Source organism: Xiphophorus hellerii, chromosome 1 (assembly GCF_003331165.1).
Source record: "Xiphophorus hellerii strain 12219 chromosome 1, Xiphophorus_hellerii-4.1, whole genome shotgun sequence".
Classification (NCBI taxonomy): Eukaryota; Metazoa; Chordata; class Actinopteri; order Cyprinodontiformes; family Poeciliidae; genus Xiphophorus; species Xiphophorus hellerii.
In genome coordinates, this window is record NC_045672.1 from 15655942 (window position 1) to 15680314 (window position 24373).

At 39.9% G+C, this 24373-nt stretch overlaps 1 protein-coding gene across 1 annotated transcript; it reads right to left on the reverse strand.

Annotated features, from left to right (window-relative positions):
- Positions 1-112: 112 nt before the first annotated feature.
- On the reverse strand, positions 113-24030 carry LOC116727080 (dihydropyridine-sensitive L-type skeletal muscle calcium channel subunit alpha-1). The gene is made up of 45 exons (XM_032574197.1): positions 23846-24030; positions 22564-22669; positions 20175-20314; positions 19863-19996; positions 17696-17848; positions 17404-17609; positions 17210-17313; positions 16972-17117; positions 16202-16283; positions 15953-16113; positions 15643-15868; positions 15359-15566; positions 15153-15273; positions 14936-15050; positions 14583-14682; positions 14433-14502; positions 13745-13877; positions 13526-13655; positions 13369-13428; positions 13003-13109; positions 12798-12885; positions 11428-11535; positions 11247-11299; positions 11021-11167; positions 10696-10897; positions 9949-10107; positions 8898-9008; positions 8739-8822; positions 8116-8163; positions 6653-6679; positions 6450-6575; positions 6301-6366; positions 6100-6191; positions 5857-6016; positions 5601-5728; positions 5405-5501; positions 4198-4300; positions 3996-4097; positions 3786-3919; positions 3568-3693; positions 2678-2886; positions 2524-2588; positions 2079-2125; positions 1914-1988; positions 113-1436 (listed from the first exon to the last, which is right to left on the reverse strand). The coding sequence occupies exons 1-45, from the start codon at positions 24028-24030 to the stop codon at positions 1131-1133; spliced, it is 5550 nt and encodes a 1849-aa protein (XP_032430088.1). The 3' UTR covers positions 113-1130.
- Positions 24031-24373: the final 343 nt, after the last annotated feature.

The following is a 24373-nucleotide window of genomic DNA, read 5'->3' on the forward strand; positions in this document are numbered from 1 at the left end:
GTATTAATGTGCTGTTAACAATCAGCTGCCGTTCTGTTTTAAACTCGGGCTTTGTTTTCAGTTTAAGAAGAAGACATTTTAACACCCCTCCTCCAGAGACGGCAACCAAGCATCCACATGTTAGGGCTCTTTATTTGTATCCAGGGACAAAACAATGCTCATACAGACCGACATATTGGATTAGATGGGGCTTTTTTATGAGGGTGTAACAGTGAAAACATATCACACTTTATTGTACAGAATCCAAAGTAAAGGGAGAGTAAAGCTGAAAATACTTTACACTAACGTTAAAACTCGATGTGTGACAGTTAAACGCAGGCACATCAGAGGACAGTATGACAAAAAATAGAAAAGTCCTCTGGGAAGACTGAATTTGAGCACAAAACATGAATCAAGTGCAAAAGTCCACACTGATAAAAATGTGGCTCTTAAGTTTCAAGCTAAAGCAAAAATACTCAACCATACTCCAGGTATGCTGAAAACCCTTCAGGGATCAAATCTAATCTAAGGGACAAACATACAACCCATAACTGTACAGTGACTTTTTACTACATTGATTATAAAGCAGTTTATTACAGCTAGAATGTAGGATAATCATTGCTACAATAAACTGCTAAGGACAGTTTTAAACAGAAAACCTGCTGAAATTTCAATCACAAAGTCAGTTTGAAGCTCCTACCTTTTAAATACTTTTGATTTCTGGTAGGAAGACAAACTAGCTGTTTCCACTTACCACAGTACTTTCCCACCATCTTATCAACTGCAGCACAAAAAAAGGCTGCTGCCATTTGTTAAGTTTACACTGAGCCTCGCTCACTATCACTGCCCCCTTCAGTGAGGCTAGAGTAAGACACTTTCCTTATTCACTCAGCTGTCCCACCTGTGGAATGGATATCCTCAGTAAATGATAAGGTAAAAGAAGTGTATCAATCAGCTTACTTTAAGTTATTTTTTTCTGTTTTTATTAGTCATACATCTGAAAGATGTCTCGGTGTACCCAATTTCCCCAACCTGCTGTTTGACCTGGAGTCAGGCTAACAGATACAGATTGTCAAAAGGGCAACAAGCTTGGTGATACAACTTGAACGAGCTGAAGTCACTTTATCCACATAAACTCAATGAACACACAACTAAACTTCGGAGTCATTCTGTTTCCTTCGGCTAGGAACTGTGGGAACCGGACGTCTCTTCTTTCTGACAGCCGGCTCCGGCTGGCTGGGTTTTTGTCCTCCTCCAGCAGGGACGGGTGGAGGTACAGGGACGGGACGTCGTTTTTTGACAGAGGGGATGCTGTCGGAGCGTTCGCTGAGGATGCCCCTCGCCACGCTCTCCATCTCTGAAATGGGGATATGCATGGCGTCGGCCATCTCCTTCTTAGTTACGGAGACAAAACCAGGATCTTTGGACAAGGCGGCCAGACCGCCCATTTCAAGGGCCTGAGGGGAAAAAAGCGAGTTGTTATTTTATTCATATTGGAAAAAATTCAACTTGTTTTTTTTTGGTTTTTATAAAAGTCAAATTTTAAAATTTCAAAATATTATGAACATTTCAGGGGACACTTGTCCCAAAATCCATTTGATAGCAACCACAAACTTTAACGTATTTTATTGGGAGCTTATGTTATAAATAAGCATAAACTAGAAAATAATTGGTAAGTAAAAAAAAACTTTTAAATAAAAATGACTAAAAAATTTGGAATTATGTTTGTAATTAGGGGTGGTAGGAGGATTGGTCCAACCCTTACTTATACACATTGTTGTGCAAATAACATAGAAGATCCAACTCTCTTTCCTGCATATTAGACTTTAGGCTTTGGTTCCTAAACATTTTAAAACCAAACCTTAATCGTGACCAAAAATATTGATCCGTTACAGAAGTGGTAAAGATTAAAGTGAATGAGTTTCCCTCATTACCTCCTGGACAAGCTGATCGGCTGCAGTCTTTGAGCTCCGACTCCGACTCTCCATCCACTCAGGCTCATAAGGGAACTGCATAAGACATGTAATCATATATGAAATTTATACTCTGTTCACATCACAAATGTCACAATATCAAGTATGAGTTTAGGAAAAAGATACCTGTGTTTTGTTTGTTTTTACTGTGAAGTTCCAGGAGTGTCTTGGGTCTGGAAAATGAAAAAATTTTTGAAAAGCCCATTTTTTAGGGTTTATTTGTCATTAGCTTTGTTTTATCTTTCACATTTATGCATTTACACTGAGATTAAACCACATGGAGGTGAACTCATTCATGAATTATATGACATTTTAAGCCATTTGGCTGTGTTTTTTTTCCAAGTGTTTCAGAGTACAGGGGGGCTGAATGCAAAAGCACCTCCTCCTTTCAGGATTTTATAAGGTTTAGGAATCATGTTCCTCCTTCTTTTGGTCTGTCATATTTTATTGATGCAATACAATAAAATGTGTGTTTGCATTGTGACAAAATGGGAAAAAAACTCAGGAGCACAGCGCTGTATGTGAAGGGTGTGCAGACATGTTTCTAGGTGTCTTATGTCCTCTGTCGTACCTGGTTCTTCGTCCTCAGAGGGATTATAGAACTCATCTGGACTGGCTTCTCTGTCAAAGAAAAATCTGAAACATAAACATTAAAAGCAATCAGACACAAAAGCTTTTATCACACACATCCAGCCGGATGGGAGTGTGTGTTGCTTGCTACTCACTCTGCGAAGGCGTTGTTGTTTGTGTTGCTTTTTGGTGCTGTTGTGGGGAAAAAGTCTGCGCTGGGCGCCAGGGCAGAGGAGTTGGGGGGAGACTCAGACTGGCTCTCTGAGAACTGGAGGGGCCGCTGGTGGGTCATCTGGGAGTTCTGAGCGTCGGTGGCCTCGGCAGAGAAGGATTCGACTCGGTTGCCGAACAGACCATGAGAACGCTGGAGATACCGATCGCAAAAGCAGGTAAAGTGATGAGATACACAGGTCCCACAGATTTACAAAATGTGAATGCCACAAATATAACATCTCAATCAAAAAGATTTCTGGTAACACTTTATTTGAAGGGCTGTGCATAAGACTGACATTACACTGTCAGTGTAGTGTTATGTCATAAACATAACACAACACCTGTCATGAACATAAAGGAGTCTTTGTGAATGTTTACGACTGTTGTCATGAAGTGTCATAACATAAACATGAACAAGCCTTCATGAATGTTGTCATTAAGTGTCTCTCAGTAAATAATGACACTTTCCTTGCAAATATACATTAAAAGTTGCATTAAAAGTACATTAGAACTTAGCATTACTTGGTAACTATACATTGTTATGCAAAGTTGCATTAAAACTTGCATTAAAAGTGTCACTATTTACGAATAACACTTCAAATCAACAGTCATAAATATTCACGAAGACTCCTTCATGTTCATGACGGGTGTTGTGTTATATTTATGATCTAACACTACACTCACAGTGTAATGTCAGTCTTATGCAGCACACCCCTTCAAACGAAGTGTTCCCGATTTCTTAACTTAAGTTGGAAAATGTAAAAGAGCAACCAACACACCCCAGCTTACATGTCGGCAATCCCTGTGCTCTGTTGGGAAATGGGTTTCCTACCTGATAAATGGTTTCTTCTGCAGCTTCGTCCATCGCTCTGTCCATTTCTTCCTCATTCTGCAAGTCTCCTGAAATTGCCCTGTGCATCTCTGGAGCTGCTTCTTCCTCTATGCTCCTCAAACCCGCCTAGAAAATTAAGAGAAAGTGGCAAGAAACTGAAAGTAAGATCCTTCCCATGTTTATGAAGATAGAAAGTTAATAAGATCTCTTCAAGCAACCTGAATCTCTGGACCCGAGGTGCTCTTCTTTGATGGACGGTAGCCGTAATACTCCTCCTGGCGTTTCAGAAACTTTCGGAAATGGTCTTGGAGGAGAAATGTTGCGTAGAATTTCCCCACAGTCACCTCGTCATCTGTAGATCACAGGTCTGTCTATGTGAGAAGTTGGGGATTTTTTCGTAAAGCATCTATCTGCGTCCACAGACTAACCTCCTATAGGGGGGATGACCTGGTCCAGCAGTTTCATACTGGTGCGTTTCCAGATTTTCTTTATAATCGCTCTAAGCTCCTCATTGGCCTGCTCAAAGTTTCCTGTAAAAAGTGTTTGAGCAAGAAAACCCAGTAACAGGTGATGTTTGAAGGAGTGAATTTCTTCTTGTTATAACCTGAACAGGTTGTTGATGTGCCGCACCTTCAGTTTTGATTTTTAGTGCTGTTCTGACCAGAGCAAACAAGGTGGCGTTGAACGTGACGGTGCCATCGCTGTTGAGAGGCATGTTCATCCCAACCAAACGCTGCAGACAGAAGGACGAGAATCAATTTTCTTCTGTTTTACATTTTTGTTTACAAGAACTCATCGGGGGAAAATAATTAATTCTGTTTGGAGCTTCCAGTTATGAATTTGAGCAATTCACTATCCAGAGTAGATTTTTAAACATTTTAATTTGATACATAGCTTTGACTTTATGTGAAACTCTTTTAATCCACATACGTAGGGGTCAAGTTTGCAGGCACTTTATCTATTCTAAAACCATATTTGATGAGTGATTAGGGTGCAGGTCCGGCTGTGTCAAAGTTTCAACCCAAACCAGTGCCCTGAAAGAAACTTGGATGTTCAAGAACAACCAAACATCAGTTTGAGCCTCCAGTTGCTCAAACATTAGTGTCCATAGTGTAGCAATTTAACATCATTATGCACTGAGAGGGGGCCGACCAAGGGACGCAAGACAAATGTTTTCAGGTGAAATGAGTTATGATCAAATGAGACGGGGAATGACTTGTTTCCTTACTTTGACTCCAAATATATTTGGAGAAGTCAAGGAAAGACGTTCAAACTAAGACCACAGTATCAACTGTTGAGCATGGCGGTGGGAGCATCACGATGGCCGATTTGCTACCTGTGGTACTAGTGCATCTGTGCTCATAATAATGAAGACAAAGGTCGGGATTTTCAGCTTCACCTAAAACCTGGATAAAACTAGGTTTTTCAGCAGGATCCCAAAAATAAAATAAATCCGGTTTTGGTGCGGACAAATGAGGCTAATCATAATCAAGACGAATTGCTCAAACCCCTTGTCTACACAAGATGTATTGACTATCCTTAAAAGTTGGTACTGTACTAACAAAAAAGAAGTGGTCAAAACATCCAGGTGTAAATATACTAGAAGATTATTAATAGCTTTCCAACATTTCATCAGATATTAGTAGTGTTTCATATTGATCCTGTTTGCATATTGATCCTGTGGGGTTGATGCAAAAACAGCAATAAATTCAAAGTTGTGCTCCTAATTCTTGTTTTCACCAGTCATTGAGGTTGCATTATGTAACTAACCTCAAATAAATGGTTAGGCTTAAACTGTAAACTGTTGCATTTAGCACAGGTTTCTGGATGAGTGTACCTTGCACGCAGCGCGATGAGGACAGAACTTGCCGAAGCCAAGAGGAGGCTGGATCCGTCGCAGCAGCGTCACCACATCCAGATGTTTGATTCTCCCTCTTTAGGTAAGAGAGACATTTTATTTCCTACTAATGTATTATTTTTGTTTTACATAGATAAATATGAAACGTGAAAGTTTCAATAGTATCCAGACTCACGTGGCCTCGGGGTCGTATTCTGCCCAGATTTTCTTGAACTCGTCCAGATGGTGTGGACCAAGAAGAGACCAATCACGGGTGAGATAGTCAAAGTTGTCCATGATGACAGCAACAAACAGATTGAGGATCTGGATTAGGATGGAAAACAGATAACTGTGTCTACAGCCACTTCTATTTTCACTTTTATATTGTGGTTTTTGCTTAAGTAAGAATGGTTAAAGAAAGGAGGAGTGTTAAAGACGAAGCTGTTTCTGACCAGGAAGGCACAGAGACAGTAGAAGCTGAGGAAGTAAAAGACAGCAAAGTTGGACCCGCAGGTGTTCTCTTCTCCTGGCAGGAAGTCAGATTTGGGGTCACACCTCTTCCCGTACATCGACGCCATCATGACATCCTGCCAAGCCTCACCAGTCGCACATCTGGATACATAAACACACTTTGAACAGTGAGACATTGGCTCAGGCTTTAAATATCAGAAACACATTTTGGAGAAGGTACTCACCGGAATAACATCAGAACGGCCTGAGGGAATGTCTGGAAGTTGTTGTTGCGGTAGATTTGGGTGCCGTCCACTAAGGCTACCTTTCCAAAGATCTGTAGGGTGTTGCCATGCAAATTAAATTCACATCATGTTGGCCCCCCCTGAACCAGATACATAATAACAAAGTTTTGTCTTTAGCAGAATTAACACTGACGGCTGTACCTGCATTCCGATCACAGCATAAATGAAAAAGAGCATCACAATGAGGAGAGCTACATGAGGGAGAGCCTGAAGACAGAAAACAGACGGGTCAGAAACACTGTGGCAAATGGAAATGAAATGATGATAAAATGAGATGATGAGAACAAAACCTGGAAAGACTTGATGAAGGTCCAGAGCAGGTTACGGATGCCCTCCGAACGGTTCAGCAGCTTGACTAAACGCATAACACGGAAGAGTCGGAAGAATGTGATGGAGACCGAGGCGTTTTCAGAAGCCTGTGGACAAGAGGATAGCTGCTTCGTAGAGGAAAACCACAAAAAAGTGGCTTTTAAATGAGGAGATACTGACTTACCGCAATTTCTTCCATAGGATCTGTCTCCTGAAAAGAGGAAGTTGTGCATAAATCAGTCCTCATTTAATACATTTCCTCGTAAAAGTATCCACAACTCTGTAACTTTTTCACACATTGTCCTTTTGTAATCACAAAGTTCAGTGTACTTTTAGGGGGATTTCATTTCCGGTTGTCCTTGTTTAGCCCCAATTCAGAGAGATACCCCTGAAGAAAATCCAGGGCAATTAATTATCTTTAACAGTTACTTTATTCATAGGAGTCCCCTTGTTTGGAATTAAATAAAAGTAGTAGTACAGCTGTTCTGTGAAGATCTCACAGGTTAAAGCATCCCACAAAACCCTGGTCAGCTGAAAAGTTAAAGTAATGGATGTCCACCTAAACTAACCAGCTGCTCAAAGACAGCGCTAATCAGAGAAGCAGCCAAGAGGCTCATGATAATTCTGGAGGGGCTTCAGAAATCCACAGCTCAGGTGGGGACACTCTATTGATAGATAGAGTTGATAGAGGGATGACTCAAGTGATACAGGGCAGTTCTGGAAAAAAAAAGACGTGTAACAGACTGTTAAAGATTTGAGACTGAAGTCCACCGTCATCAATCAGCAGGAAAACAACTTAAAATATACAACCAGAGCTACCAGGGGATGGATCAACTCAAACTATATTCCTACATGAGAGTGACCCAGTCAAAGTCCAGATCTAAATCCAAGCAAAAACCAGTAGCAAGTCTAACAAAATGGTCTCTGCTTAACCTGACTGAGCTTGAACTATATCACAAAAGTTTCTTGATGTGCAAAGCTGCTACAAAATGTGCTTTTAGAACATGCTCCACAATTTTTTAATTTTTATTAATGAAAATTGTGTTTCATATTTGTTTTACAGTACTTTGTAATTGTACCCTACTATGTTTTGATGCATCTCATCTAATCTTCCTAAAATACACTTGAGCTTTATGGTTGTAGCAAGACAAATTATGGAAGAGTTCAGTGGTTATGAATATTTTTGCAAGACTGAGACATCAATAGCCGACCTGGTAACTGTAGATTCACAACTTTTAAGGAAGGTAACATTGTTAATTCACCAACTTTAATTAATATCATATATTGTATATTGTAACAATATATGTATATTGTATCATATATTGTAATTTGGTGGATTTAAACTTGTAACCCATGCAAAATGAAACAAATCAACACAATTTGCATCAATAAAATAGCATATTTGTTCTACCAGTCAAGCAGTTATGAGCTCTTAACTTGTTGATGCAAATTGTAAAAACTAACTTGCTGCTGAATATATGAGGCTGAATGAGGTTTGTCTCACATTTACACTTTTACATCAACATACACAACTAAAGCAGCGACTCGTCAGAGCGAAGAGAGAGTGTGAAGGTGAAAGAGAGTTTTAGTTGAGAACGCAGCAGAGTGCCCACACAGCAAGGCTCATGCAGCGGTGCAGATATTTACAGCACAGCCATGAAGACAGTACAGTCCTCCACTGGAGTCCAGGGCGGCCTGTGGAGGATAGACATATGAGGAGTGAGGGGGATGAAGGACAGAGAGAGGAGTGATGGGGCATGTAGATAGAACGATGAAAAGTAACTGGAGAAATTTGCAAAAAAAAAAAAAAAATGGGGGAATTTGTGGCCAGTTTGTGCATCAAACAAGGACAGCACAGTGCAATCATAGTTGGAGGTGCAACAAAAAGACAAAAATTGACACAATTCTGCTGCGGCAAAACATTTAATTAATTCATTACCTAACTGGAGTTGTGTTCTTTTTAGATGTTCAGAGAACATACACTATGTGTGCAATCTTTATCAAGAGTGAAATGAGTGATAGCAAAAATGATTGTGCCGCTGTGATGGAAGTGAATCAGTACAAAGGAGCTCTAGAAACAAAGCAACGTGATATAGGCAAAACATCAAAAACCTCAGATCAACAATTAAACTCAATCTCTCAAATCAAACTGTAGGCTGAGAACGCCAGGGACTTCAACAACAAACAGCACCTGCAACAACAACCTGAAAAACGTAGAGTTCTTTAAGTTTGCCATGAAATATATGTGCTGGTATGTCTCATATACTCACATCAACTTCACTCAGGATGACGTCAACAACGCTACCGATGACTATTATGAAATCAAAGACGTTCCAGGGATCTCCAAAGTAGCCCTGCAGAGAGAGACGAATCATACGGATCAGCACTGGAAATCTCTTTATAAGAACAGGAAACATTAGAGTACTTACCCTGACTTTGAAGGCCATGAGCTTAAGTATCATCTCCACAGTGAAGAGCACAGTGAAGATCAGGTTCAGAGTGTCTGACAGCTTGGTAACATAATTCGACTGGTTGCAGTGCTGTTCGAATGGGAGGAAAATCACTTAATTCAATTAGAAATTAATTCAAAAGATCAGATTCTGGAAGATGCAAAACGTGCGACAATTCAAACATTTATGACAGTGTGGCAGAAATACACATACAGTAAATCTGATTGACAAAATTTCAAGGCAGCATGAGGAGGACTTTTGTAGCATATCGTCACCTTCCTAAAGTAATCACCTAAGTCATTTTTTTTCTTTTCCAAAAGTCATTTTGGTAAAATAGTCACTACCTCTTTCTTGCTAAAAGATGAATCAGAAAAAAAATAAATAAAAAACTTTCGGCAAAAAATTACTTAGGCCATTATTTTAGGGAGGTCACAATATCACACGTAGTAGACATTAATTATTGCTGCAGGAGAACAACGAGATTTGAAGTCTGGGTTTCTCTCTCTGCTCTTTGGTCCTCCTCTGCCAAAGAGGATCTATAAAGCCTCCAACTAAACTCCTCTGCAAACTGGGGTCAAAGTTCAGACATTTTTTGAGATCCTAACAAGACGCTCTCAGTTGTAAAAACAATATCTTTTTGCCACTGTCCAAAAGTAAAAAAAGCAAGAGAGAAAATCCTTCCAGTCACAAAACATCCAAAACTAGAGGAAATAATTGTCAGAACATGCAACGTCTCAGCCAAAAAAATGAGGAACAAAAACATAAGTCAATAAAAAGAACAAATCTGAACAAACGCAACAAAGCTACTAAAACATGAGTGCCACAATTGAAGATTTCAATGCAATACATTGCGTATGTTTAAAGCTTACATTGTCATCAAATCGAGCAAAATCTACAATTTGTAATAATAATATTGAGCAGTATTTTGAATGACATTGTGGGTATTTAAGTTTGGGCAGAACAGAAGTTAATTAAAAACCAAGCTCTGCGATTCTGGGACACAAAGACCATGTGAAACACTCTAACTCACCTGCATCCCTAAGCACAATGTGTTCAGCATAATTAAGAAGAACATGAGGTACTCAAAGTAGCATGAGGTGACGATGTACCACACTCTGTATTGGTACGGGTTTTTTGGGATGTAGCACCGAAGAGGTCGAGCCTTCAGAGCGTACTGCACACACTGACGCTGAGGGGGGACAGGACAGACAGGAAGTGAGTGTCAAAGATTAAATAATCTGAGTCCACACCTGAGTTACAGATTACAACCACCAGTTTATATGCATCTTACTTGAATTTTATGTAAAACACCAACACAAAGTGGTGCATAATTGTGATGTGGAAGACAAATGATACATGAATACCAAGATTTTTGACAAATAAAAATTCGAAAAGTGTGCAGTGCATTTGATATTCAGTCCCATTTATTCCGATACCCCTAAAAAAATCCAGTTTAACCAACTACCTTCAGAAGTCAACCCTCCTGTGTGTAATTTATCCAAGTTTAAATGTGGAACAAAAAAGTTAAAAAAGAAAGCAAAAGGACAGAAGGAATTTTAAGTTTCCCATTGATAATGAAAAGGATACAGCAAAAAAAGAAGTCCTCTGATAAGATGAGACAAAAAGTAGCTTTTTGTTGAACTTTCAAAATGCTATGTTTTGCAGAATATGCATGTCTTTTGTGATGTTGTGTCAGATAAAATTCCAGTACTTATGCAAGGCATTGTCATCTTTCTGATTCTGTAAAACCGGCAAAAAAAAACTCAAACCAGCATACCTGGTTCTTGTCGAGCTCGCAGTTCTTGTACTCCTGCTCTCCCTGCTCCTGAAAGGTGACGATGACAAAGCCCACAAAGATGTTCATCATGAAGAAGGCGATGAGAATGATGTAGATAATGAAGAAGATGGACACGTCCACACGGTTGTTATAGACTGGACCCATGTCTTCTTCTGCTGAGTCTATGGCTCTGTAAAGAAGCCTAATAAAAGGAAAAAAAGGAACGGGACAAAGGTAAGAGACAGTCAGTTAATTTAACTCACTGACCAACAAATCACCAAAACAATGACACTTTAAAAAAAATCCAAATATATCCTGAGCTCACTTGGGCCAGCCCTCAAACGTTGAGACGGTGAACAGAGCCAGCATCCCATTGAGCACGTTGTCAAAGTTAAAGTCACTGTTTATCCACTGTCTTTTCGCCAGAACTGTGTCTTGCAGGGAGTTCTCCATGTGCTTCAAGTAATATCCCCTATGAACGGGCAAAGAGAGTGGGAACATTACAGCTCAGATAAATCAAGTCTATGGTAAGTCAGTGTTGTTTGCCTTACTTGCATTCCTCTGCAGTCACTTTGGTCGGGTCTGTGCAGCTGTAGAATTTGCCCTGGAAGGGAAGAGATGAGTAACTAATTTAATCTTCAAGTAGCGAGGCTTTCATAGTACTGTAGACCAATTTAGAAATGTGGCCTTCACTGAAGCTTACCAAGTAAGCATTATTTTAAAATAAACTACCTTGAAGAGCTGCACTCCAATGCAGGCAAACATGAAATTCAGCAGCATGGTGACCAGGACAATGTTGCCGATTGTCTTGATGGCCACAAACACACATTGGACCACATGCTGTAAAAAAAGAAGAAGGGGAAAAAACAATAAATCCTGAGAATAACTTAAAGTAAAATGACAGTAAAATATTTAACTAACTTTATAGGGAAAATACTACGTATATGCAGGGTTTGTGTATTGCTTTAAAGAAAATGCTGATTGTTTTCTTGGCAAAATAAAACCCATACCCAACATAACAAACTGTTGCTTGGCTGTTTTTTTGGCAACACAGAAAAGAATAGAGTAAGCATAAACCATAAAGATTCAAAGAAGAAAAGTGGGTTAAGGGTTAGTGAGAGTAAACAAAAGGAAAGAGCACATTTTCCCTTATTCCCCTCCAAAAAGCTCTCAAAAGTAATTTTGTCCCGGTTTCATGAAAAAAGAAATCTTGGCTAAAACACACACGCACACCCCCACCCACCCACACCCACCCACACACACACACACCCCCACAGAAAAAATAGAGGACACAAAACATTTTTACAAGCTCTAATGGAATCAGTATCGCGCCAACTGGGGCAACCATAGGTATTGTTTGTGAGCATAAAGTTGGACGATGTTTTTGCAAAGTTTTTGCTTTTTCAGTCATTACTAAACATTTGCTGTAGTAAACCACTCTCTCTAAATTTTTCTACTGCATATTACGTCACAGTTATTAGTAACAGCTGCAACTTTTTGCTGTGCATGAGCGTAAATATTGATTATAAATCGTTTATTTGATTTCCCTTTAAAGGACTACTTATGTGACTTTTTGTGAAAAGACGACATGTTGAGAAAACTAACTGGAGTTGGATTTTTTAGTAAAATCCTTATGAGTGAACAATAAATTAATTTTGCATAGAAATTTGTGACTTTTAGCTACTTCCATTTACTACTGCTGTGTTTTGCACAACAATGGCATGGCTCACTTGTATTAAATGTTCTGGTGACACATTCATTGGGCAAAAAAGGGAGCGTTGTTGCCTCATACGCATCAGAGAAACACAATTGGTGCAGCTGAATGCTGCAATAATTTAAGTTTTTTTGTCACAAGCAGTGGCAGTCAGTGTAAATGGTTCTAAGATCTCTGGATAGTTTAAGTTGTAAAATTGATGATGTATTTGTTTTCCATCACTCAAGTCCTCTTACTGTTTTATGTTCTCTTGTATTCATCTCATGAAACTTCAGAAAAGTCTTGAATGACTGAGAAAACTACCAAAGGGTGCATGTTTTCTGAGATATTGAAGTTATTTCACTTTCAGTGGAGCATTGTTACCTTTAAGTGTCACTACTTTATTTACCTTTAAACCTTTTGCTCTGTTGATGGCTCTGAGAGGCCTCAGCACCCTCAACACCCTGAGAATCTTCACCACAGAGATGGCGCTGGATCTGCAAACGACACACAATTAAGAACATTCTCACTGTTCTGGTTTTAGGATTATAAACGGCTGTAAGCAATCACTTAGTTTCTCTTCCTAACTGAGTGATTGTTAAATGTAAACTCACTCCATTCCCATAGACAGGAGTGACACTGTGACCACAATCAGATCCAGGATGTTGAACGAGTTACGACAAAAAGAGCCTTCGTGCATGAACGCACCATACACAGTCATCTGCCACAGAGAACAGTGCAGTTACACACAGCAGTGCTGAATCAGATTTGCATGTGTTTATGCTTTAAAAACATATATTGTGCCTTTTTTAGACAATTTTCCTCCTTAAGAATAATTATTGGCTATTATTGTAATCTTTGGAACAATTTTACATTGCATCTGACTGAAATGTAAGATATTGTTATGTTAGCTATTTTTAATAAGACAGTGGCTCACATGTGTTATTGATTTCATATGACAGTTTAAATCTTGGATCTACCTTCAGCACAATCTCAATGGTGAAAACAGTTGTGAAGACAATATCAGCATAGGCTAAGATCTGAGAAAAAGCATAAAGAATAACAGCTGTCAGTCATTTGCCGCCTTCATTATCCTGTAGCTACGGTCCACCACTTTGCATTAGGCCTGCATGTCACCTGGTTTCTATAGGATTTTGGATCGATGGGATCTTCAGCTGCCAGCGAGATGGACGAGAGCAGGATGAAGAGGAGGATGAGGTTGGTGAAGGACGAAGCGTTGATGATCTTGTAACACAGCTTACGGAACCTGGATACCAAGTAGAAAATTAAAGATATCAAACTGCAAAATTTAACAGAATGCTACATGAGTCTTAGGAGCAGGTTGAATCATCATACTTGTTCTGAGGACCAAATATAAAAAAGGAGCTAGCTTCTGGCAAAGGAACGGCTTCTTCCTTGAGCTGCAGATCGGCCATTGGCCGGGGCCGAGGACTGATTGGGATTTCAGGTTCTTCCTCTTCGTCATCACCTACAACATATTTTTGTTGCAGCTGAAACTTTAGGAAGTTAATTTTACAGCGTTCAAGGCAAAGTGCTAAGTTTGTGAGGCAGGAAAACAAGGTTTTCTAAAAATATTTTTACACACATCTACGTGACGCTCTCTTAAAATAGCTTATAATCTTATGTCAAAACAGACTAAACAAGTTAGTGCTAATGTATAGCAGGTCAGCAAAATGTGCCGCATTAAAACTATCAGCAGGAGCAAGATGTGTTAGTTATCCCTGTATTGGAGCAGCACAGTAAGGCTGGATAAGATAGACCATGTAAGATTAATGAAATTATTATTTTAATTAAGTGTCAGACCTCTTCTATACATGCAATCAGTATCAGTGGCTAAAAATCTTTACCAGGACCTCCCAAACTTTCACCAGAAAACAGGAAATAGCTGGGGTTACTAAGCTTACAGTACAACTAAGAGCTGGGATAATAAACATATGTACATTTCTCCCATCAGCATTCCAGGTTGTATAACAACCCAAAAAATCTTTGAGTCAAAGAGAATCCTCAGCATTTTTTGTTTAACCTGGGAAATCAGCAGGTGGAAATGGATCCTTCACTTCATTGACATTTGACTCAAATTCATCGATTTTGAGCTGAGAAAAAAAAAGATAAATGTTAACTAAACATATTTGTACTCCCTATTGTGTAATATGACACCAGAGAGAATACAAACTTTGGCTGTAGTGGGCATTCCCTCCATTTTGGCCCTCTGCTCAGCCAGTTTCTTTGCTATCCTCTCCCTCTCCTCATCAGTCTTTTCAGGCATTTTGGACCTACGGGGCAAAATGAAAGGCAAAGTGAATAAACTATAGCAATGTGCAGACACACCGGCAACTCTGTCCCAGTTTCTTCAAACATTTTAGCTTCCCTTCCACCACAAAGTAATGGGGAAATAAACTTGAGATCCAATTTATTGGATAGAATACCAGCATTTCAATAAGTCAGTATAACACAATGAGAACTTATTGTTGTCATTGTGTGACTTTTGTTGTCACACAATGACAACAAAAGTTTGCTGTTATTTACCTTAGCAGCTTCTTTCTCATCTTCTCTTCTGCCTTTTCCTTCTGAGCCGAAGTCAGACTCTCGGCCTCTGCCAGGTTGTCCACCGCAATGGCCAAGAATACATTGAGGAGGATATCTGGTCGCAACAAGCTCAGGAAAACAAATTAAAAAAACCCTTAATTGGTGTAATTTGATGTTTTAAGATTAAGATAATATTTTTGTGTGACATGAAGGATACAGTTTCCACAGACGAAAAGGATAATGAAATAGATGGAAACTAGAATCCCAGGAATCTCAGGCCCTCCATATGCCATTATACCATTGTACATGATGTTGGTCCATTCCTCTCCTGTAAGGATCTAAGAAAAAAATAATTTAAAAGTAATAAATGTCGTTATGTTGCATTGGAGATGCTTTGAATAATGACACCCTAATGAGCCTTACCTGAAATACACTAATCAAGGCCTGAGGAAAGTTGTCAAAGTTACTGCGCCTGGGACGGTTGTAATCAAAGTTGAACTTCCCTCCAAACACCTGCATTCCCAGGAGTGAGAAGATGACAATAAAGAGGAAGAGAAGGAGGAGCAGAGAAGCAATGGAGCGAACGGAGTTGAGGAGAGAGGCCACCAGGTTGCTTAGAGAGGTCCAGTACCTACAAAAGCAGTTTAGAGATGGCAGAGTACGGTTCCAACCTGCAGGGCAATGGCGTTAGAAGAAGATAGACCTACTTTGTGACTTTGAAAATCCTCAGTAGCCGAATACACCTGAGCACGGAGAAACCCAGAGGAGCCACGGCTCCTACAGACAACATGATCATCTCCAGAATACCGCAGAGCACGACGAAGAAGTCGAAACGGTTAAACAGCGACATGAAGTAGGCTCTGGGTCCCAGAGCGTACATCTTCACCAGCATCTCAAAGACAAACAGCACCAGCAGGATTCGGCTCGCTACATCTGCAGAGATAAAAGAAGAGAGAAAGACTTTAAGACTGAGATGTTTGCAATAAATCTGAAGAAAACACAAAATGAATTACTAACCTTGCAGAGACGTCAGGGAGTCAGGCTGTCGGTGGTACTCTGTGGCTATGGTCAGTGTGTTGAGGAATACGAGGAACATCACAGCCCAATAAAAGCTCTTGGTTTTCACATAAATCAGACACTTCATCCTGAAGAAACGATTCCAGCGAAGGCCCAGCCGGCTAAACATGAAAATAATCCGTCATCATAGCCAAACAGCTATAAAAACACCATGCCAGAGGTGGTACATTTATAAAGTAAGAGACTCACTAATAGTAGATGATACGACTCTTTCCTTCCAAGTCATACAGGCTGTCTGTGTCAGAGTCTCCACTGGTAAGAGGCAGAAGGCCTAAAAAATAGTCACAAGTTTGAGGAGTCTCAAAACAGCAAACTTTTGAGATTTCATATGATAAATCAAGGCAAAGCAGCACATCACAATGAAGTGAAGGGAAGTTTTCAGAAATATTTAGAAATTAAAATCTGAAAGGCTTGCCATGGATTATTGCCAAACCTTCAGTGGTATTGGCCTCTTGAGGAGCTGTGCCTGGTTTCCTCCAAACATGAGTTTTCATATTTGTGTCAATTAGTCCAGATTTTTGTTTCTCTTAGTCTGAGAGTCGTTCAGCTTCCTTTTGGCAAACTCCTTGGAACCTTCCAGATGCACTGTATGTGTTCATTGGTCCCTTTATGATGCAGTTTCTTTGTTTAACAACCACTAATAGACATCTAAGAGCTTCAAAATACTGATTTGTTTAAACTAATATTAAACTACACTCAGGTGGGCTTAATAGGATTCCAGTAAAGGGAGATAAGTATAATTTTTGTGTTTTCGGTCTCCGTTTGTAAAAAATGTCGAAAAAATAGACATCATTACTTCTTTTCAGTGATAGACTACTTTTTGTTATATTTTACTAAGAGCTTATATAACTACACAAGCTCCCTGTAAAATACATTAAACCCTGGTTGTACTTAACTAAATTTGGAAAGCGTCAAGAGACATATTCTGAAAGGCACTCTCCGTGGTTCAGAGAGCTCACCTTTGCCTTCTCTGTCAGCATCAAGGACTTCAGCATGAGTGATCCACTCCATGTAGCCATGGAGGTCTTCATCCAGCTGCTGACGCTCCCTCAACTTCTGATACTCTCCTCGTGACCTGGCCTTCTCTCGCTCTTTGGTAAACTCTCTGGGTAGTAAAGGGGTAAAGAAAGTGTTAATTTATCTGATGAAGCAGTACAAGCACAAGTGTGAGTAGAAATAACACAACAGCTGCCTTACCCACTAAGAACACCCAGGACAAGATTAAGCACAAAGAAGGAGCCCAGCAAGATGAGAGGAACGAAATAGAGCCAGGGCCATTCGTTTCCGATAGCATCATTCACCTGAGAGACAACTCAAGACTGTCAGTCAACATAGACAGGTCACAACTCGTTTAACGTGCAAAGTCATGAATGGTGCTGTAGCTTACTGACCCAGTAAAGGACTTTGGTCCATCCCTCCATGGTGATGCACTGGTAAACTGTCAGCATTGCGAAGCCAATATTATCGAAGTGAGTGATGCCGTTGTTGGGACCTTCCCAGTTAGGCCTGCACTCTGAACTATTGATCGTGCAGCGGCGTCCGTTTCCAGCCTGAGCACACGGAGCAGGCAGCTCACCTTCTGCTGTTGCATAGATGTCTGTGGATGAAAGAAAGAGGCATTAGTATGGGACGCTGATGTCGGACTTGTGGGTAATGTGGTTAAATGTGTCCTTCGTTGAATACTTGTGCCAGTGTAGTAACAGGTCTTATGCATTTTGCATTTGAACAACTCCAGTCCCATAATGGCGTAGATGGTGACCAGTAAGAACACCAGCAGGGCAATGTGCAGCAGAGGCAGCATGGCTTTGAGGATGGAGTTCATCACCACCTGAAGGCCTGAGAGTGAAAGTATAACCAAACAAGAGATCAGTGAAGTGTCCGGAAACAGAGCCAACATTTATTATCAGTACTCCAAAGTAAAACTGGGCAATATATTTGTTTGCACTCATCATCATAATATCAGTATTTACAATATTGCAATTGCAAATTATTGCTTGTATGTAGGGCTGCACAGTGGTACAGTTGGTAGCACTGTTGCCTTGCAGCAAGAAGGTCCTGGGTTCGATTCCCGGCCCGAGGTCTTTCTGTACGGAGTTTGCATGTAAACGCCGTACTCTCCGGGTACTCCGGCTTCCTCCCACAGTCCCACAAAACATGACTGTCAGGTTAATTGGTCTCTAAATTCTCCCTAGGTGTGAGTGTGTGTGTGTGCATGGTTGTTTGTCCTGTCTGTCTCTGTGTTGCCCTGCGACAGACTGGCGACCTGTCCAGGGTCCCCGCGTCTCGCCCAGAATGTTAGCTGGAGATAGGCACCAGCACCCTTCCTGACCCCACTAGGGACAAAGGTGTTAGAAAATGGATGGATGGATGGATGCTTGTATGTAAAGTTTGGATAATTCAAGAGCCACATATTCATGCTCTGCATTTTGGTAATATATCCAGCTGCATGGATAAATTCTAGGATGGTACGATAAGGACAAAACACAAAATGGTCAAGAATCGTTTTCACAAAAGTATTCCAACTTCTTGTTTGACTGATATTGTGATTCAAAACATAGACGTCCAGAATCAGCCGATAGAACACGTCTTTGTACTGTCTGGGACTTAATGTCTGCTGCAGCTCCACTGAGACACACGACTGCAATTTGCACAGCCAATTTTCTCATAGCTGCAGCTCAATGTCAAGTGTACAGCTAGCAAAGCTGCATAGAAAGTTGTGCATGATATTTTGTTGATCTCACAAATATGTCTCACAGTGAAAGAGAGACGTTTGGCTGCTACTGTTTATTGTGTGTCTATGTCATTTGAGCTGTATTGCAATCTGCTCGGATTCCCTAAGCTGTCTAGGGAGAGCTGTGCTGCAAACAAATGAAACACTAATCCTGTATACTTGTTCCAATGTGGTGGCACTGGCACAAGTATTCAGTAGCTTTTAAATAGGTTTAAAGTAGCAAGACTTTTTAAAGAAAGTGCTAATTTTATTTAATAGGAGAACAACGTTTGCTGTAGGGTTTGTCTGCACACAATTAACTTGAACCACATTGAAATTATCGACTGAATTATCTAAATGAGTGATAAAGAGGAACCAGGTTAGTCAAGCACTTCTGCAAATCTCTCTCTCAAGAGTGTCAGATATTTAATTGAAACTACATATTTACATCCATTGTCTATAAAAACAGTGTGCAGACACTGAACCTTCTCATGCTTGAGATTACTTTAGGGTTACTAGTGGTCTTCTAATTTCTATTGCCAGAATAATGAGAGGGCCACTTTCTAAAGAAACTCCTTTCAAATTTAGAAGCATCCATATATTTTATTTTTTAAGTTAGAATTCAGGACATTTTTCCTCAAGCTTCTTGCAATAGTTTCCAAGAACTTGGGCCCATTCCTGAATCAGGTTTGTAAGTCTCTTTGTTCACACACACCTTTCCAGCTCTGCTCCGTTAATAAGCAAAACTGGCCTGCATCTTCACAAGATTTTTCTGTATTTCTTCTTAGATAACTAAATTTTGCACCAAAACACACTGATGTTTGAGACATAAAACCATCTCCTTCAACAACAGCATGACGGCTGGGCATTCAATTGTTTGTTGATATTTTTATTTAACCTGACAAAAAACTTAAAAAGTTAAAACATCATCATTTGGGCGTTCCAAAATAATTTAAAGGCATATCAAGTGTGCGCAAACTTATGAATTTGAAGAAAAAAATTACAAACTTCTCTAATATTATCTCAGAAATGTTGGGAATGATAATGATTTTGCAAATCCTCGCTGAACAAAAACAGGAAACAGTGAAAATGGGCCGTGTTTTTATACATTGTAAACATCCAGTTTCCACGGGCTCTTACTAGGTACTCCTGAAACAAGTCGAAGGGGCCGCAGTACTCTGAACGCTCTCAGTGCCTTCATGTCAAACCCTCCACCCTTTTCCTTCTCCACTCCTGCGATCATGTTTATGGTATCCAAGCAAAAGGTGAAGAGTCTGCAGGAGAAGATAACAAAAACTATAAACATCTAAAACATCAAGTCTGTTATATTGGAACAAAATAAGCAACACATTCAGAGAACAAATAATTTTATCTTTAACTTACTGCGTAAAAGTAAGGGGACAGGCTCTTTGGTAAAAGACATATCTAGCTGCTGCACAGAGCTCGTCTTACCCCATGAAAACGATGACAAAGTCCAATATGTTCCAACAGTTCCTTAAATAGGCCCCTTCATGGAACACCAGCCCATACGCTATGATCTTCATGAAGCACTCGAACGTGAAGATGATAAGGAAGATGTACTCCAGACTTTCCTGCAATAAGACAAACAAATCAGACAAATTGAAACGGTCTAATTATCACATAAAATTCTCTTAGTAGAACATAAATAATATATTAAAGACTCGGAACTTAAAACCTAAAAAAGACTTGTATTTGTTGTTATGTCTTAAGATTTTATCTGAGTTTTTCACTAAAATAATATTCTGTGTTTCTTAGCCTGTACACACATTTAACCGTGGACTGGTGTAAACCGAAGGCAGGAGGGGATTTATGACATCTAACAGAGCAGCTTGGTTTTCCTCAAGTATCATGACTTCATAAAAAAGCAAAACAGGCATCATAAATCAAGGATTTATTTGACTTGTGGTGTAAATCCCCCATGGTTTGTTGTTACATTCAGTCAGATTCAGGCGTCAGCACCGAGCTGCAACTCGGCAGAAACAAAACATTTAGTAACATTCTTGTGCCGAATTCCTAAACGTCACGCATTTCTAAACGTGGTCAGCTGAACATCTGCGTTTGTTTCAGTGCTGCGACTTTTTAGTGTTTCTGTGTTGGGTTACGTGAGAAAACATTTCTGGACTCGATCTCACTCGACCTACTTCTGACAGCAGCAGGGGGGTGAATCATATCTTCTTATTTTTCTCCCGTCTAAAGAATGACAGTGAGGAGTAGGAAAGCTTTGGCAGGAGGCAGGTCACAGCAATTCAGGCAAACAAACAGGATTGGACTAAAAATAGGTAAAATGATTGTATGTCAACAAGACTGACGTGTTTATGAAGAATGTATTCATTTAATGTAGGAAGGCAGGTGTCAGGTGCCTTCTACTTCATATAAGCACAATGCAAGTCTCAAAGACGGAGTCCAGAAAAAACTGCTTAAAAAAAAAGAATTCTAAGAAAAATGTAAACATATTCAACATATATGTTCAATTTGCACAGGGGGAACATGCAAACACCATGCAGAAAGACCCCAGGCCTGGAATTGTACCCAAGATCTTCTTGCTGCAAGACAACAGTGCTACCGACTGCAACACTATGGAGCTTTGTAAATCCATTTTTAAAATGTTTTTCAAATAGAGATGTTGCTTTAAAATAATCCATCAAGGCATTCTTTTTATCATTTACAATTTCTGTGCATCCTTTGCACTTTCAATCATTCTGTAATTTTTTTTTAGAATGCTTCAACTTTGTAACCTCTGTTTAGTTAGTATGACCCACAGCCTCACCATAGTAAAAAAAAACACTCATCTGTGGAGCTAAAATAAAATTTTTTTATATAAATATGTACAACTTTTTTACATATTTGTTAAAACTGTCACTATGTCATAACAGCATAACATGAGATAATCTGTGAAAAAAATGAGCTCATCTGCCTCTATCCTGTGGTCCTATTGCCATTTGCAGAAATACACCACTTAGTCAGAAACAACCAATCACAGTCAGGGGGAAATTCTTTTTGCTGTCAATCATCCTTGTGTACATGCTGCTCAATGTGCTAATGGCAGAGAAACAACTCCGTTAAAATTTCCATTACAGGAAAAACTGTTTATTTGCCGTCATCTAACTAGCCTGTGCCTTCACTGCAGGCTCCACTGCGGGGAAGTAGGAGTTGCCTAGGAGAAAGCCAGGGGATGAGTTTGAGCACCGTGTTCCTGAGTGTGATTGACAGTGCTAAGACAATTGTCAATCACAGAGGTGGGCACAGAGGAGCTCAATATTTTCACAGATTATCTGTCTCAAACTATACTCTACAGTCGTGAGAGTATACTGTTTTTTATACAGTAAAAAACAGTAAAAATTGTTTAAAAAAAATTAAGTTATGTAATGTTAAAGACTGAAAAGCAGTCTTTTGGTCTAGGCTGCATTGAAAACATGCACACTTTATAAACTGTCAAAATATGAGTAGTTTCTGCTCATCATATTTATTGGTATGCTTTTGCACTGACTGCTTCATAAGCCAGTGATCAGAAATACAAATAATAAGATCGTGCAAGGATGAACAAAGAGCACTTTTGCTCATTGACCCTGGACAAACGCAGATGGGACTCCAAATAAAGAACTGAGTTGTATCTGGTAGCGTGGCTCTCATACCAAAAAGCAGCTGAAGCCCTTAGTCATTTAGCATCATACTGTCCAGCAAATCAACACACATCTATAGCAATCTGCTTCATCAGGCAGCAAAGTCATTGACTTGGCAGAAACACAGGTCCAAGTATAACTAAAACGCTGGCAAATGTTCATGGCTTGTTCCTCTTTTAAAGGTTCTTTGTTCTGCTTACCAAGTTCTCGTTGGTGTTGTTGCTGTCTTCTTCAGGCATGGGCAGGAACACAGCCAGAGCCACACAGTTGGCAAAGATGGTTAACAGGATGATGATTTCAAAGGTTCTGGGTGAGGAAGGCTCAGGATCATAACAATGCATGAGTTTAAAGATAACTTTCTTTATGTGTAAGTAATGGTCTGTTTTTTTGTGATACATCTGTATAGTGTTACAAAGCATATCAAACAGATGAGATGCAGTGATCTCTGGCCTTAAATCCTCTCTGGCAGAGCTGTTGGGAGTGAATGTAATCCTGTCTGGTGTGATGCTTCATTCTCATCCATAGGGGGCTCTACAACAAAATTCCCCTGCCTGGTCAGCATCATGTCTTTCTGTGATGTGGAGGAACAGCTGCAGAGCCCAAGAATATGACAGGCCATTTAAACCGGGGCCTGTTCGTCAGGGAAAAAATGTTTACAGTCAGACTGTAAGACGTTTATTTCTACACAAGTCAATTTATATAAAAGCTAAATGCTTTGTTCTTATTAATTTGCCCCTCTTATAGAATCTGTCCTGTTGCATTACATTCAACAGTAAACAGCCGACCATAAACAAGGCATGTAAAAAGTTTATTTTATAATATTCCTATAATATTCACAATCTTATGAACTACAGTCATGTTCAACAAACCAGAATATGCGCTAAAATGGCTCTCGCCTGTCAGATTAGAAGTATCTTTTGAAAATAACTTTTAAACAAGTATTTAACATACTTATAATTAAGCCCACATTTCTGTTAAAAGGTGTGTTTTTAATGATCTGATGTGATATTCTAATCTTAAATATTTTTTTTCTGGTGTAAAATAAATATTTTCTGACATATAACCAGTGCTACAATCACATAAACAATGATATTTTGCTGTTATTCTGAATAAAAATGTATAAAGTCAAAGCTGAATAATGAAAGCAGCCTGCTTTTGGTTCCCAAATCTCGCCAGACGTCCTGTATTTCAGTCATTTTTCCACATAAACCAGCAGAATTGAAGGCATTCAGCTCATTAATTAGGAAGCTGATTGCTTTTATGTGCCAGATGGGGACAGATTGGGATGAACTGGCTCCAACAGAAAATCAGGGGCTTACAAATATTGAACCACAGTCGTTACAGAAGTCTTCATAATGTCGTGATCACAGGATTACAGATTTAAAAGTAACTTGATTCAATTCCCTGGTGGAAATGTGACGTGATAACTGTATAACCTAATGAATGTGTTAAGGGCTTTATATTTCAGTCTATAAAGGATACTTCCACTCCACAATGTTGATGCAGGCCTTTCGGAAAGGGTTTTTGAGGGAGAAGAGGAAGAGGGTCCTGGCAGGTCGAGGGTTTCCACCTGTGGCCTGAAGCCGCTTCAGCTTCTCTCTCTGCTTCTTCTTCAGTTCCTCCTCGTTCATGATGACCGGCTTGGCCGCATCCGCGTTGGTCGCCATCCTGACGCCTTCACCTTACACAACCTTTCCACAAAATCCACTAAAATAAAATCAGGGGTTGATGTAAAATCCCAAACTCTGGTTCAGTGCAGATCTTCCTCAGTGAAGGCCTCCAGAGTAGCCTTTCATGTGCGCGGGTTCTCCCCCGCCTCTGCCGCCCTCTTCTCTCCCCTCTAACTTCGTCTCAGAGCCACGGACTTCTCCTCCAAGCCGAGGGCCCCGGACAGAAAAAGCTCTCCGCTGTGGCGAAAAATAAAAGAGGCCCAGAGTGGCTGGAGGAGCAGGTGGCCCTGCAGCATGTTTAAATTTAGACCGTAAAGCACTGGCAGGCCATGCTTGGGGA